Source organism: Cyprinus carpio, chromosome A3 (genome assembly GCF_018340385.1).
Source record: "Cyprinus carpio isolate SPL01 chromosome A3, ASM1834038v1, whole genome shotgun sequence".
Lineage (NCBI taxonomy): Eukaryota > Metazoa > Chordata > Actinopteri > Cypriniformes > Cyprinidae > Cyprinus > Cyprinus carpio.
The window spans coordinates 17,733,965-17,750,459 of NC_056574.1; the positions used below are offsets into that span (position 1 = coordinate 17,733,965).

A 16,495-nucleotide genomic window follows, 5' to 3' on the forward strand; every position below is an offset into this window, starting at 1 on the left:
ATACGCCCTGCCCTCCAAAGCGAATCTGAGGAACTTCCTGTGTCTCTTGATGATCTGAATATGAAAATATGCATCCTTCAGATCGATCGTGACATACCAGTTGTTTGGTTGAATCTGAGCCAGAATAGACTTTACCGTTAACATCTTGAATTTGCTCATCCTGAGTGCAAGATTCAAATGGCATAAATCCAATATCGGTCATAAACCACCCCCTTTTTTGGCACAACAAAATAGCGGCTGTAAAAACCTGACTCCATCTGAGAGGGGTGTACGTCTTCTATAGCCCCTTTGCTCAGCAGAGCTGACATCTCTTGCCGCAGTACCGTGATTTCCTTTGGCTTCACAAGCGTGGGAAGAATTCCGTGGAAAGAAGGCGGGCCTTTTCGAAACTGAATGGTGTATCCTTTACGAATTATGCGTAACACCCATTGTGAAATGCTGGGCAAGCGTTCCCACGCGGCCCGGAAAAATGTCAGCGGTTTCAAAGCCTCCCCCTGCTGCAGCGTTTCCATATGCGTTAAAATGTCTGAGCACGAAAGGCTCACAACGTCCGTAAGCAAGGGAAGTGCATGCGTCAAAGTCATGGCATTTCGTTGTGTATAATCCTGAAGCGTGTCAACGGCAGGAATTAATCCAACTAGATGAACATCGGGCTCCGCCGCTAGTGAAAACGTGGCAGCTGTGTGAGCCGTCATAAATGGGCCGTCTTTGCCGGACCCATGGGCCGTCCCTCAAACTCTGAAGGCTGGATTGCGCAGAGTGTCTGAGGGGTAGCTCGATCCAGTGCTGCTCAAGGTGCCTTTTGCGGTGAGACAGTCAATGTTAGAGTGTGGGGACTGCAGTGAGAGGGTTGGATGCGCTTTAGCGGTCCAACAGCACTTTCTAGTGGAGTACACAGTCCTTGGCGAACAGCGAGAGTATCAGGAACTGCTGTTAGGGGCCCGAGGACGAGAGGCATTTGCCGTCGAGCTCAGGTCTAACCTTTTTCGCTGTCGCTGGCGAGCTGGTGGAAAAACCCTAGGATCCCAATCTTTACGATGGGGCGCCATAGGTGAAGGCTCTTCTCGTGAGGTGACCCGTTGACGGTGAGAGGAAGTTGAGCGTGATCGCGCCGCTGACACCTGACGTCGTTCAGTCTCCCTGGGCCTGCGAGGAATCAGCTGGCGGAAAGCGGCTGATTGCTGTTTCGCTGCCCTAAACTTTTCCACCACCAAAGTGACCGCCTCTCCGAACAGACCGTCCTTAGAAATAGGGGCATCCATGAGTAAAGATTTGTCCTTTTCTATAATGTCGGTGAGATTAAGTCAAAGGTGGCACTCAAACATAATCAACCCAGCCATAAAACGGCCCGCTGCTCGAACAGAATATTTGGTAGCGCATAGCGCCAAATCTGTTGCTTGCCGCAGCTCTTTCACAGCCTCGGTGTGATGCCTCATCGAGTTCCTTTAAGAGTTCCACTTGGTAGGCTTGAAGAACCGCCATCGAGTGGAGCGATGCGGCCGCCTGACCTACAGCCATGTAGGATTTCCCGACGAGGCTGGACGTGACTCGACACGCCTTTGAAGGAAGAAGGGGGCGAGGCTTCCATGCCGTGGCCGAATTAGGCGTGAGATGTTCGGCGAGAGTCTCTTCCACCGGCAGCATCACTGTATAGCCACGGTCCGCCATGTCAGAAATGGTGGCGAAATCCGCAGCCGCAGCGTTAGTAATGCGCGCCGAGTAAGGCTGTTTCCAGGACCTCGAAACCTCCTGGTGGAGGTCCGGGAAAAAAGGCAAAGGCCTATGGGGGTGTGCAGGTGTACGACTAGTTAGGAAACGGTCGTCCAGCTTCGATGAAGGTTGGGCCTCTGCCTTCTCAACCTCCCAATCCAACCCCAGTTTATCCACCGCGCGGGAAACCACTACCAACAGCTCGTTGTAGGAGGGGGAAGCACGCTTCTCCTGTCCACTAGGAAGGAGAGGGCTGCATGCGGCAGCCATGATGTCCTCAGACTCCGAGGCCACAGTGGATAAGACGTCGTCGACATGTGGCCCACAACCGAAGGAGATAGCATCGTAGGCTTCCAGGGTAGGCTGTAAATCCTCATTTGCGACGGGATCCACAAAGTTTATGCCCATTTCCTGCACTCGAGTCGGGGAGAGTGAGCGACGTGGAGAGAACTCCAGCGCAGCACTGTCCTAGTAGTCCATGTCGCACATGTCTCCCCAAGCAATCGCCTCGTGCGGTACCTCGGCAGCCGCAGAAGTGACACGGCGGGGGTTGGACAACATTTTTTTTTATAATAGTGCTCTCATTATAATGTTATGTAGCCTATATGACAGTAGTTATTAATGTTCTGCATTTTTGATGACCAGTAGAATGAAGTATTTGATAGCAGGTTTTTTAATTAATGGGATTTAACTCATCATTTATCTCATATAGAATACGCTTCATCATTTATACAACATAACGTTAATATTCTATGTATAGGCCACCTGCACAAAATGCCCCGAATGCATGAACGTGTCTGTGTGGCTCAAAATGAACTACTTTTGTGAACGTGTTCTTTATGCAACAACATGCAGAAACACAGCAACTAAACTCTAAAAATTCACAGCGTTTTATTATAATAGTGTTCTCATTATAATGTTATGTGTATGACAGTCCTGGTCATAGTTATTATGCACTGTTGTTTGTCCTGCTCGCGCTGAGCGCTGAAGAAATATTCGCCGTACTATGAAGTGCTTTACTGCAGCGCAACTCAACCGAATGCATCTTATACGACATATACGATATATACACACTACTTAATAGAATGAATATAAACGTATTGGGAGAAAACCGGTAGTTCTATGTGAAATCAGACATTTGAGCATTTATAGCCAAAATGGCATGATCATAACAGCCGCGAATATTAGACTGTGAGATTGGTGGTCGAAACAGGCTCCTCCTATCAAAGTATTGAATAGTTGACTATTTAGGGTCACCCCTAATAATGTTGCAGTGTTTTGCCAGAATATAACTTAACCTTGTGTTAAAACCATTTTTAATTATGTACTCAATAATGCCTTCTGTTGTTGAACTGGGAAAAAAGTACACACATATTGGATATGGATATGTACGTGAGTCAACATGTGTTTAGAACTGAAATTTGAAAATGTTGTAAATGAATTATTTTAGTCTTTCGTTCAGTTTTCCCTTAATCTCACTCTCAATCTCAATCAACCACTGCTCTCTTATTGTCTCATTAAGTCATGCAGTTCATTCACACTCTGTCACTCTCTGTGTATCTCTGCCATCAATAAAGCATAAAATTTATTTTTAACATTAAAAAAAGTTCCACAAAAAAATATAGGCTAAAATATAGGCCCTGGGAGACTTCCTGAGGTGGAAACTTGGATTTTGTTTAGTTTATATATATATATATATATATATATATATATATATATATATATATATATATATATATATATATATATACAGGTCCTTCTCAAAAAATTAGCATATTGTGATAAAAGTTCATTATTTTCCATAATGTAATGATAAAAATTAAACTTTCATATATTTTAAATTCATTGCACACCAACTGAAATATTTCAGGTCTTTTATTGTTTTGAAACTGATGATTTTGGCATACAGATCATGAAAACCCAAAAATCTCAAAAAATTTGCATATCATGAAAAGGTTCTCTAAACGAGCTATTAACCTAATCATCTGAATCAACTAATTAACTCTAAACACCTGCAAAAGATTCCTGAGGCTTTTAAAAACTCCCAGTCTGGTTCATTACTCAAAACCGCAATCATGGGTAAGACTGCCGACCTGACTGCTGTCCAGAAGGCCATCATTGACACCCTCAAGCGAGAGGGTAAGACACAGAAAGAAATTTCTGAACGAATAGGCTGTTCCCAGAGTGCTGTATCAAGGCACCTCAGTGGGAAGTCTGTGGGAAGGAAAAAGTGTGGCAAAAAAAACATTGCACAACGAGAAGAGGTGACCGGACCCTGAGGAAGATTGTGGAGAAGGACCGATTCCAGACCTTGGGGGACCTGCGGAAGCAGTGGACTGAGTCTGGAGTAGAAACATCCAGAGCCACCGTGCACAGGCTTGTGCTTTTAAACCAGAAACAGCGGCAGAAGCGCCTGACCTGGGCTACAGAGAAGCAGCACTGGACTGTTGCTCAGTGGTCCAAAGTACTTTTTTCGGATGAAAGCAAATTTTGCATGTCATTCGGAAATCAAGGTGCCAGAGTCTGGAGGAAGACTGGGGAGAAGGAAATGCCAAAATGCCTGAAGTCCAGTGTCAAGTACCCACAGTCAGTGATGGTCTGGGGTGCCATGTCAGCTGCTGGTGTTGGAGATGAAGATTTCATTTTTCAGCACGACCTGGCAACTGCTCACAGTGCCAAAACCACTGGTAAATGGTTTACTGACCATGGTATTACTGTGCCCAATTGGCCTGCCAACTCTCCTGACCTGAACCCCATAGAGAATCTGTGGGATATTGTGAAGAGAAAGTTGAGAGATGCAAGACCCAACACTCTGGATGAGCTTAAGGCCGCTATCGAAGCATCCTGGGCCTCCATAACACCTCAGCAGTGCCACAGGCTGATTGCCTCCATGCCACGCCGCATTGAAGCAGTCATTTCTGCAAAAGGATCCCCGACCAAGTATTGAGTGCATAACTGAACATAATTATTTGAAGGTTGACTTTTTTGTATTAAAAACACTTTTCTTTTTATTGGTCGGATGAAATATGCAAATTTTTTGAGATAGGAATTTTGGGTTTTCATGAGCTGTATGCCAAAATCATCAGTATTAAAACAATAAAAGACCTGAAATATTTCAGTTGGTGTGCAATGAATCTAAAATATATGAAAGTTTAATTTTTATCATTACATTATGGAAAATAATATAACAATATGCTAATTTTTTTAGAAGGACCTGTGTATATATATATATACATATTTACAGTTTAATTGTTGTTTTCTTTCTCAGATAGATGCTGGAACAAAAAGCAGCCAGGCCACAGCATCTAAAATGGAGACTTCTATTAAAGTGGCTCCGTAACGTAAGTGACTTGGACAGTGGAAGGAGCAGAAGAACCAGAAGATCAGAGATCAGGCAGAGCTCTACTGGTGCTATCTATAATTATTTATAATATCTACTTAATGTTCTGTAGTTATAATTGGTCATTGTTCTGTTTTATAAATCTATTCAATATATTCTAGTGTTCAATAGTTTTTTTTTCTTCAAGATATTACTTGTATTCAGCAAGGGCACATTAAACTGATAAAAAGCAACAATAAAAGATTTTACATTGTTGGACAAAAATCATATAAATAAAAAATGCTGCTCTTTTAAAAGCTATATTCAAAGTAACCTGAAAAAAATATATATTACTGTTTCCAAAAATTAAGCAGCACAACTGTTTTTGAGATGATATAAAAAAAAATGTTTATTGAGCACCAAAACAGAATATTTGAATCATTTCTGTTGGATTGTATGAGACAGAAGACTGCAGTAATGGCTGCTGAAAATTAAACATCAGTAAAACAAGTTTTTTTTTTTTTTTAAATATTAAAACAATTATTAAAATGTTTTATATTTCTTAATGTTACTGCTTTAACTGTATTTCTTATCAAATAAATGTAGTTTTGGATATAATAATAGACATCATAAAAAAACATTTACAAAAAACACCTACAAAAAACACCAACACTAAACTTGAACAGTGTTTTTTTTTTTAATTATTTTTTTTTCTGCATTTTTTACATGGCCGTGAATAAATCAAAGTATTTGAAATTTATGACTTGAAATTTATGACTTCTGCTTTCAACGTGTAATTATTCTGCATGTGATTTAATAATAATATTGCAGCATTCTGCAGGTACAAAGTTTTATTTGTTAAGGCCACAAAGGCCCTACACAGGTTTATGTCCACATTTCCCTCCAAAGTGTGGGCATACTGTGAGGTCTGCTGGGGGCCCTAGGTTTACATTTTTTAGCTGGGACGCTATAGCGAATCGAAGCATTTTTGTAATAAAGATATCCATATTCAAAACGTAATAATCACTTTAATGTAGCTTGCACCAGCAGTTGTACACAGAAGTATTTCCAGGTGGATGACGTATGGGGTCGGAGTTGTGCATGCGCCAGTGAGTCTCGTGAAAACCAACGTTTGTTAACAGGAGCAAAGGAAGCAAAGTTTCAGCAAAGTTAAACCAGTCTCTTGCATTATATTGAAAAACATTCTTCTTTACAAATCCTCGTTTTGTATTTCTTATTAGTGACCATTGTTTTGTTGTTTTATTTTTTTAATATACATTAGAAACATTTTTAGATCTGCATTCATGACATTGTAACGAGTAATTAAATCTAAACTTTATCTAAAAATCTAAATTTTCCCTTGATTTAAAAAACCAGATGAGTTGCCCAAAAGTTAAAAAAAATTTTTTTGTTATTTTAATGGTATCATTTACATGTGTGTGTATGCGTGTATGTGAGTGCATGTGTAAAGAGTAAATCATAAAATCATCTTTGTGAACCAGAAATCCTTGTTGATTTCATCATGAGCTAGTGATAGTGTAGCAGCTTTTTGTGTAGGAAGAATAGACAAGTAAAAAACATTTGTCTTTAATCTACTGATTATAATGTGGCTATGTTGTGTTATTATTGAGTAGTGGTGGATCAATAAGGCTGTTAACTCAAAGCTGTGAACACACATGCTGCTCCCCAGATACTCAGAGGGTATTCCTGACAACTATTAGTTAGCTATCAAAACTATAGGCGGTATATGCTCAGATGACTAAATGTACTTTCTTAATATTGGTATATGTAAATTCACCAATAATTATGAAATGTAGGTCTAAATGCAAAAAGGAGTCCCAAATTCATCTGACAATGGTATATTTTGATTATTTAATTATTTATATATATATATATATATATATATATATATATATATATACAGGTATATATATATATAAGATATAATATATATATATATATATATATATATACATACATATATACAGTATATTCATCTATATTAACACCAAAACTTTTCTTCTGTTGTAGATGTGGTTTTCCCATCTGTAGAGTCACATTAACTTGTAGCTTAGACAAAACTCTGAGTTTTCATTCACATAACATATCCATTCACATATAAAAGAGACAGGAAATACTGTTTATTTATCATTTTCTACCAATTTATAGATCACAACAATGAAAACAGGGACAGAAACAGCCCATTTGTTTGTATATTGTTCCACAGTGTCACATTTTCCTTTGGCTTATGTTTATTTATATTGATATCTCAAGATGTAACTTTTTTAATATTTATATATATATATTAAATTCATAAAATGACTCACTACTAATGGATTTTAAAAATTAATTAAATCTAAATAAATTCATTCATTCATTCATTCATTCACATGCTCTCTTTCAATTCCTGTTCTACTTCATCAAATCAGTCAGTTAACAGATCTTTCTAAGGCTCTGTCTGTTTTAGTTGGCAAACAATCAAATCCTGCACTTACTGTATCATAAACATGACCAAGAGGTGGCAGAAGTGAGCTACATCTACTCGATTGAGTAAGCTATGTCAATAAGGTGTCTATCCATATTATGTTTGCATTCTTTCATATCTGGGGTAGTTTACAGCATATTTATCACATTCTAAAACATTCTGACATATATCATTTGTTGTGAATTGTAGTTAAACGTCCTCAATGACTGATTTTGTTCTCAGCTCATGTCTGGCATTTAATTATAAGCCCTAGTGTTGCAATCACTTTCTAAAATCCCAAGCACAAAAATACTGCCAGAACTAATACCTAAATTTTGTAATTTAACTAAAATGATTTTTTTTTTCTGTTACTTCATAACATTATTATTGAGAAGCCCCTTTTTTATTTGCCTGCAGTCAAATTGACAATATTTTATGATCAATATCTACATATCCTCTGAGGTGACATGCCATAATTACATGATGTCCGCAATAATCAATAAATATATTAGAATGTTACCATTCATTTTTGAGTTCATTAAACCACATTGCATCCCACACAATGAACTGATTTAATTAAATGCATTAATATGTATTTGTTTCCATTTTAATGATTCTTCAGATCAAATACATTTCATTGTAATGCCAAAACCACAATGCCTCTCTGCTCATTAAAGTGGTGACGGACTGAAAAAGGCCAGTGTGTGGCCTGCCCCCCTCATTAGCCTGCTGTTTATGTGGATTGGCTTTTCTTCTGCACGACACTATTGAATGGCTCTATTGTTTCCAGTTGCTAAAGTCCTCAAATCCAATCCCTTCCTCTATTATTCAGACTAACCGTATTTGCTTCCACCCCATCTATCTATCTATCTATCTATCTATCTATCTATCTATCTATCTATCTATCTATCTATCTATCTATCTGTCCGTCCGTCCGTCCGTCTGTCTGTCTGTATGTCTAATAATATATTAATTAAAATGTAAAATATTAATTAAAATACTCTCGATGACATCGCTGAAAAACAGCCAACATAGTAATTTTTCATTAAATAATTCAGCATTTATACGTATGATTAATGTCCTTCTAGATCACACATATAGGCTAACGTTACCACAGATGCACTGGCAGCAAAGAATAAATGAGGAAATCAAATTAAAGTTGTATTATCACAACCTAGAACGGGTATCCAAAATAAGATTTCTTGGAATCTGGTTAGACAGCAGACTCACATGGAAAGGGCATATAGAGAAGATGGAGGAGAAATGTAAAAGAGTGTTGAGTAGAGTGAGATGTGTGTCTGGGCAAGGCTGGGGGGCAGAGGCTGGCATTGAAAACTATTTACATAACATTAATCAGATCAATAACTATGGAAGCATAGTATATGGATCAGCAGCAAAAACTCATCTAGATAAATTGGAGCGAATTCAAGCAAAGGTATTAAGGATCTGCTGTGGGGCTTATCCGTCATCGCCTGTTTCAGCATTACAGGTAGAAGTAGGGGACATGCCTCTCAAATTAAGAAGACAACAGTTAACTGCAGTATATTGGGCAAATCTTATGGGACAGGACAAATCACATCCCACTTTAAGGGTACTAGAGCAGTGTTAGGAGTATGGAAAAAGGGAATGTAATAGTTTTGGATGGGTGGTTGGAGATTTAGGAGTTGGCTATTAAGGAGTTAAATATTACTCCAAGAGTGGCTTTACCAGCAATGCCTTTGTGGATTTTGCAACAGGCTTCAGGTGATTTAAAAATGCTGGAACATAGGAAAAAAGAAGGCCAGAGTGAACTAGAGGAAATCCAGGTAAGGGAGAATACCTGTGGTTAAAGTATGGACATAAAACACAACTACATACGGATGCATCAAAAAATCCAGATAATGAACAAGTAGGGGTAGCAGTTGTCATTCCAAAAATGCAAATATTCAGAAAGGTAAGGATCTCAAATAAGTCATCAGTATTTTCAGGGGAATTAATAGCAATAATGATGAGTAAGCGAGGCAGGATTAAAGGACGGGGTAGTATGTTCAGGTCTGCTCTTATGTGCATTGAAGCACAACAGTCAGACACTAGACAGGATTTAATAGTGTAAATTCTGCAAGAATTATATACGTTACAACAGAAAAGGGTGAGTGTAATATTCATGTGGGATCCAGCTCACGTGGGGGTGAAAGGGAACAAAGGGAACAGGCGAAACAAGCTCTGAGGGCCACTAGAATAGAACGAATAAAAAAACGAGTGTCATCATGTATTGTGAAAAGTATAAAGATGACAGAGAAAAGTTATTAGAAGAGGTTCAGAGGAAAGAGGGCATTGAAATTAATTTAAGATGCCTGTTAAACCCAGAACAGAGAAGTAATAACAGGGCCGCTTTAATTAAATATTTGGAGAAAACATGTTTAATGAATAGGATTTGAATTAGGTATATATAACATTTTTAAACCAGAGGAGCTGAACACGCAGCGCTGGCTGTAGTTAATTGAGAGGAGGAGGATGGGGGGGTGGTAGAATCTCTGGATCGAGTTCACAGTAGGTGGCGGTAATGCGCGAATTGGTGCGATCCGCCAAAAACAGGGAAGAAGAAGAAGAAGAACGCACTGAAGCGCGCGCTCATGCCCAGCCGCGAGTACGTGCACGTACAGCTGTACTAACGTGATGTCATAACGCCGTTGAGCTAAAAAAAAAAAAAAAAAAATGTTAGCCTGTGTTGTTAAGTCTGAAAGCTACAGGGGATTTGCCAGACGGAAATAATACCGTTCTATCGCCTAGAAACACATGCACAGCCCACATATTAGCGTAGCGCGTTTTTATACGTTTTTCTATCCGCTTGAAGCGAGCGTCGTGGGTTTATCCTGGAGAAAGTTGGTTGGTTATTTTGTGGGAGTGATGTCGAATCCTGGGACTCGAAGGAACGGGTCAAGCATCAAAATCCGACTGACAGGTAAAACACCAACAAATATCTAATTTATGGCTTTAACCGTATAATAACAGGGTTAATTAACGTTTTGTACTTTTCGTTCGTTATCATCGCTGTGTATTTGTGGGTAATGTGTGTATGGAAGGCTAAGCGACTCTCCTGCTAGCTCCTGCCGCAGCAGCCTGGCTCTTAATGCTACATGCAATGCTAACACCAAAAACAGTCTTTAATTTAATCAGCATCTATATAAACAGTACAATAGCCAGTGGACTTGCTTTATTTTCACTTATGTGAACGTTATCAGCCGAAAGCAGCTCCCTCTGCATGGTTTACGTTGGATTAGTCATAAATCAGCTGAGCATAAACCGGATGAAGCAAATGCAGCTGTTTTCTCGGTTCCCCTCATCTGGACGGCCGTGTCTCCGTTGTGTAACTTATTAAGATATCAAGACTATTGTGCTAGACTATTCATTAAAGCGTCGAGTTGTGTATTTCTTGTCAGATTTGAGCACTGATGGAAGTTAACAAGGGGTTACAGTGCTCGGTCTTTATATGCTAATATACTCTTTCACAATCCACTGTTGGGGATTTCTTGAGGGAGGATATTTTTCCCTACTCTTTAGAAATCACTTCTCGGAAATTAACAGGGTATGATTGATGCATGCTGATCTCATTGATCTCATCAGAGGACTGGTCTCTGTAAACCAGATCTGCTGTTGACGGTGTTTATGGAATCGCTTCTACTTTGTGAGTCGCTTTGGATAAAAGCGTCTGCTAAATGACTAAATGTGAATGCAAAATTATAAGGTTATATGCTTTTGTATGATATCATAGACTCAGCATGGGCAAGGTTAAAAGCATTCTGTTTTATTGCTTTTTTGGTAACACTTTGCAACAGGGCCCCTTTAGTTAATGCATTAATTAAATTACCTAACATTTGTTACAGCATTTATTCATCTTTGTTAACGTTTGCCAGTTAAAACACTGTTCAATGTTCATGTTAGCTCAGGTCCATTAAATCATATTAACAAGATAGAAGTTTTGATTTTAATAATGAATTAGTAAATGTTGAAATTAATATTAACTCGTATTAATAAATGCATTAGAAGTATTTTACTTGGTTAGTTCATTTTAACTCTGGTTCATGTTAACTGTATTGTAGTGTTACTGCTTTTCCTCTTTTTCCTGTTAACAGTTGATGCATGCCACTAGTGCCACTAGTTACATGGGCATTTTTTTCATTTTAATGTGAGAAAGTTTGACGAATAGTTGGATGTAGTTTTTTTTTTTTTTTTTTTTTTTTTTTTTTTTTTTACATCTCCCATGGCCCCATTTTTGTCTGGCAGAATTATTTTGATGTCAAACTCAACACTGTACTATGAACTGCTTTGATGAAGGCAGTGACGACACCAAATAAAGACTTTTTGTTTCCATACAAATAAGAGAGCTCTGAATGAGCCGGTCTTAATTTACACAGATGCATTTGTGTCTCACAACATCTCCTCTGTGGCCACTTGAGTTTGTTTGTGGAAGAGATGTCCACAGCAGAGGTGGAGAGCTGCTGGGCCACAGACAAACCCAGTGCCTCCAGCTCTGCTTCTTTTGGTCCCCCCTGGGCCCATGAAAAGAATTCTAATTGGACAAGGAATGTCTGTCTCATGAAACAAAATGAGTGTTGAATCTCTTCAATGGCTGCTTCACTGTTTAGACTCACAGGGCGTTTAAGGCCGGAGGATTTGGGTAACCAAATCTTGCAAGATCTTTATCTGTATGATAGTCATCAGTAGATGCAGCATTTTTCTGTGTTATTCTCAGCGTCTTGTTTGCTGGTATGTTTTGAGTTGTTTCACGTAATTGCTTTCTAATTGATGAAGAACGGCAGTTTTTGCCAACCACTGCATCAAATCTTGTTTATGGACAGTAGCAACCTTAACATATCAGCGGATGTGGGAATTTAGTCACCCTCATGTTGTTCCAACCCTTTAGTTCTTTTGTGAAACATAAATGAAGATATTTTGAGAAATGTCAATGTTGTTTGCTTCCCAAAGTTCTTCAAAATATCTTAATTTGTCTTTCACCGTCGTACAGGTGTGAAAAAAACACATGCATTCTGTCATCATTTACTCGCCCTCATTTTGGGTGGACTATCCTTTTAATGATTGTTTTAGTACTTTTTAGAAATAGTTAATTTTGGAAAATGATAACATGCAGTTCATATTGCATCTAGCCTACTGCCTTCATAAGGGTATTGCCAAATTAGATAATTTCAGCACAACAGATATATTGATGAATAGACTACATGTAATGCTGTTCTCGCAAAAGATGTTTACATACATTTTTAATGACATTCCACATCCTCTTTACTGACATAGTATAAGCCAGTTTTGAAGAACTGCACCTATGTTGGAATGCTTAAAAAAACAAAAACAAACAATAACGTGGTAACATATTAACACAAATTCATGTATTTAACGTCATAACAGGATATGCACTACAAGTTAATAACTACACAGAGTTAAGTCTCACAAGCGTTTAGTGCTACATAACAGTAACTATTATTGGTTCATGAGGTTCAGTACAATATGGTGCGTGAGTCAGATAATTTCAGTATCAGCAAAAGAACTGGTTCTTGTACCCAATTCCACGTGTTAGCCTAAAAACGTGATCTTTTGACAATAAAGATAAAAAAAATTGTTTGTAGTCAACTTGCAGGACCTTTTTACACACAGATTCCTGGTAGTTTTGTGTTATGGCTTCATGCCATCTGATAAGGGTTGACAATCAACACCCTCACACTATAGTGTCTAGGAGGCTTTGACGGCAGTATGCTTTTTGTGACCTTATCAGCGAGGGGTCGTAGACAATAAGTGCCTGAGGAGGACAATAGAGTGACTAATTTAATTCCTCAAAAAAAAAAAAAAAATTCTGCATGGTCAGTTTTTCTAAAGCCCCGTCCACACGGAGACGCGTTTCGTTGTATACGCATAAATTTTGTATCGTATAGGCATTAAGTCCACACAGATCCAGTGTTTTGGGAGAGTGAAACCGATACCTTTTGAAACAGGGTCTTTGCGTTTTCATGTGGACAGCAAATCCGTATATTTTCTGAAACGATGACATCATCAGCCCACATCTCGCCCCTAGTCAGACACTGCTACGTCACGTAAGAGTAACAAAAACATGAACAAACACTGAACGATTGTCTTTTTATTAACTAACATTAACACAGATTAATAAATGTATTGTTCCATGTTCGTTTGTATGCCGTGCGCAAGGTTTATGCGCATAGTCCAAGTCTTATTCTCCATTTTTAGTGTATCTCTGTGGCAGAATTACAGTGCCACATGCTGGTCTGGCATGTATACTACATCGGTTTGTCAGTTTTGTAGTTTCGTGTGGACGCAGATATTTCTTGAGACAAGGAAAAATAAGATTGGATAGGGAAAGCTCTGGCTTCGTGTGGACGTAGCCTAAATTCCTCCTCACCGAAACAAGTACAGTTTTGAGTACAGTGATATGTTTGATATTATATATATTTTTTTTCTTAAATATTTTACCAAATCTGAATTATTTTCCCAAATACATTTGATGTTGTTGATGTTTAATTGTTTTTTAGAATGTCTGTCTTTTCATGTTTCACACAACCGGAAGTAGGATGTGGCTTCTGTGATCATTTTTTTTTTTCATGATTGAGTGATATTGTGGGTTTTATGTGCTTTTTTGCACCGTAATAACACAGATTGTGTCGTGTTGTAACTGTTGTTCAGTAATTGATTTTTAAAACCAATTGTGTGTGTTTTCCACCTAAATGATTTTGTATGGTCTGAATATTTCTGATTTCTTCATGTCCAACTGAATTGTAGAACCTGATGTCAGATTATTAAGATTAATGACATTTGTGACCTGATTATATCCTTTCAGTAATTTCATTAGAGGGGTCAAAAGAGGGGCAGAATTCTGTTAATTTCATCACTGAAGCATGCACCTCCTTGCTGTTTTTATTTTAAGCTTGCTCAGAAGTTATCATGGTTACAGAGTAAAAATGCAGTTTTCTTATTTTTCTCATTGTTGTTTCCTCATTACTTGGAAAGGTCTTTACTGATAGTGCCCTGAGAAAGCACCTGACTTCACATATTTTCAACTGTTCTTCACCCTGAAGGTATTTTTTTGTGGATTAGTTGGGCTGTTTGGTTTTTGTTGTTGTGTTAATGAATACGGGAGTTTGGATGCAACCGTATAAGAATGCAAAACATTACAGAGTCCTCGATTTTTATTCTGCTTTTATTGTAAGTTGTTCTTTCACTGAAGCTGTTACAAACACGCTCACACACAGGGATAATAAATTTTAAGGCCATTCAGGCTTCAAAACATTTGTTTGTTACTGCAAAACAGCTGTGTTTAACTTCTGGTGTTAGTGAGACTCTGTTGTATACCTCCAAAATCTGTAAAGCTACCAGGGGATTTGGCAAAGCTGATTCTTAAAGCCTCTATAGACTCAATGATGTGTTGATGCTTTCGCAATTAGCATTTCTTTAACTAAACTCCAGGTGTGCTATTCAGTCCAATCAAAATACATAGGGTTGAATAAATTGCATTATTAAATGCTACGCCTGTTTTAAACCGATTATACAATGCATTTAACTTGATCAGGTTTATATTTTGCTCAGGACTTGTCATTGTGCTTGATGTTTTCTGGCAAAGATATAGGATTGCATTTTCTGATATTATTATACAATGGTAGCCCAGGATGTCCAGTTAAACTCTGTTATCATGTTTTGGTATATTTGCTTTGTTCTCAAACTATTTGTGGTCTAACAATTCAGTTTTGCGTGCTCGATTGATGCTCACTGTTTTTGTATTCTAACTTGATGCATCACAAATTACATTGCACCAATTAGGAAATTCGAGGCATACTTAAATACTTGTTTAACCTCTTCAACATTTTGTTTGGGCTAAATAATGCAAATCCATTAATAATTAAACATTTGCAAGAAGAATGTGTATTTTCAGAAATGCACCGTAATGCAAATGTGCATTAAATAGTGGGTGCCGAACAGTGTGCGGCTTTTTTTTTTTTTTTTTTTTTTTCCTTGCCACACCAAAATACACACTTCAAAGCACATTTTTAATGTGGTTCAAAATCTGATACGTATCTGAACCACTCTGGTTCCAGAGATTCTTATTTCACAATTTTTCATCATTAATTGTAAAAGCGTTTTTTTTTATATATATAACTGTACCAGCTTTGTTTTTAAATCTGTAGCTCCAGAGCCACTTTGTTTGTACAAGAAGTCAAGCAATAATGACATGTCAGACACACTTTTTGCAGTAAAGTAACATAAATACAAACAGAAACACCACAAGTACTCTCACCGACTCATGTTGTCTAAGTTTGTGTGCGCAAATTTTTAGCATGATGTAAATAACATGAGTGAGAATAAATAGTTTTATTTTTTGACTATGCAAAATTACTAAATTGCAGCATAATAACTGGTATGAGTGAGTGTCTTCAGTGTGAATTGCAAAGTCTGTCTTCGTTTATAATGGTAATTGCCTAGTTTTGTCAATTGCTTAACATATTTCTAACAAGGACATGTTGTTCTAACAATGCCTCTTGGTGGTCACTCATGTAAACACAGTCTTAAGTGACTGAAAACAGGTGGCACGAAAGCTGGATCTGTGCATTAAGCCCTTCAGTGCAAATGCAGCCATGTTTGCCTTTTATGTTGACTTGATGTGCTGACTTTAGAGTAGATGCTGTGAATGATTTATTGAACATCCCATGTCCTCTCCATAATCATTTGCACAGTAGTAGTTTTTTTGTAATGTGTAGCAGCCTAGTTCAAGCCTGGATTATGCTCTATGTACAAAGCTGTTGCATGGCATGGCCAGCTACTGTGACTTGCATCAGGTGAAAGAAGCAGCATGAAAAGCAGCTTACTGCCTGTGACTGTGAGCTTGTGCTAGAAGCAGAGGGCTGCACACTGGGGAATCCTGCTTATTCATTAAGGAGCACTAGCAGCTGTCTGCTGTTATTGTTTCTTTGTCACGTGCAGCCTGCTTGTCTGTTTTCTCTCTTTCCTCT

At 38.2% G+C, this 16,495-nt stretch overlaps 1 protein-coding gene across 5 annotated transcripts in view; it reads left to right on the top strand.

The window, feature by feature from the left end:
- Positions 1-10,108: 10,108 nt before the first annotated feature.
- Positions 10,109-16,495, top strand: part of LOC109050906 (E3 ubiquitin-protein ligase SMURF1) — a 30,281-nt gene continuing 23,894 nt past the window's right edge. For 2 of the 5 annotated variants that reach the window (XM_042721285.1, XM_042721288.1), the window contains exon 1: positions 10,112-10,434. In XM_042721285.1, coding sequence (XP_042577219.1) covers positions 10,269-10,434 — 166 coding nt within the window. In that variant the 5' untranslated portion in view covers positions 10,112-10,268. Of the gene's footprint in view, positions 10,435-16,495 lie in introns of all 5 variants that reach the window. The other 3 variants (XM_042721283.1, XM_042721277.1, XM_042721284.1) reach the window with 3 other exon arrangements.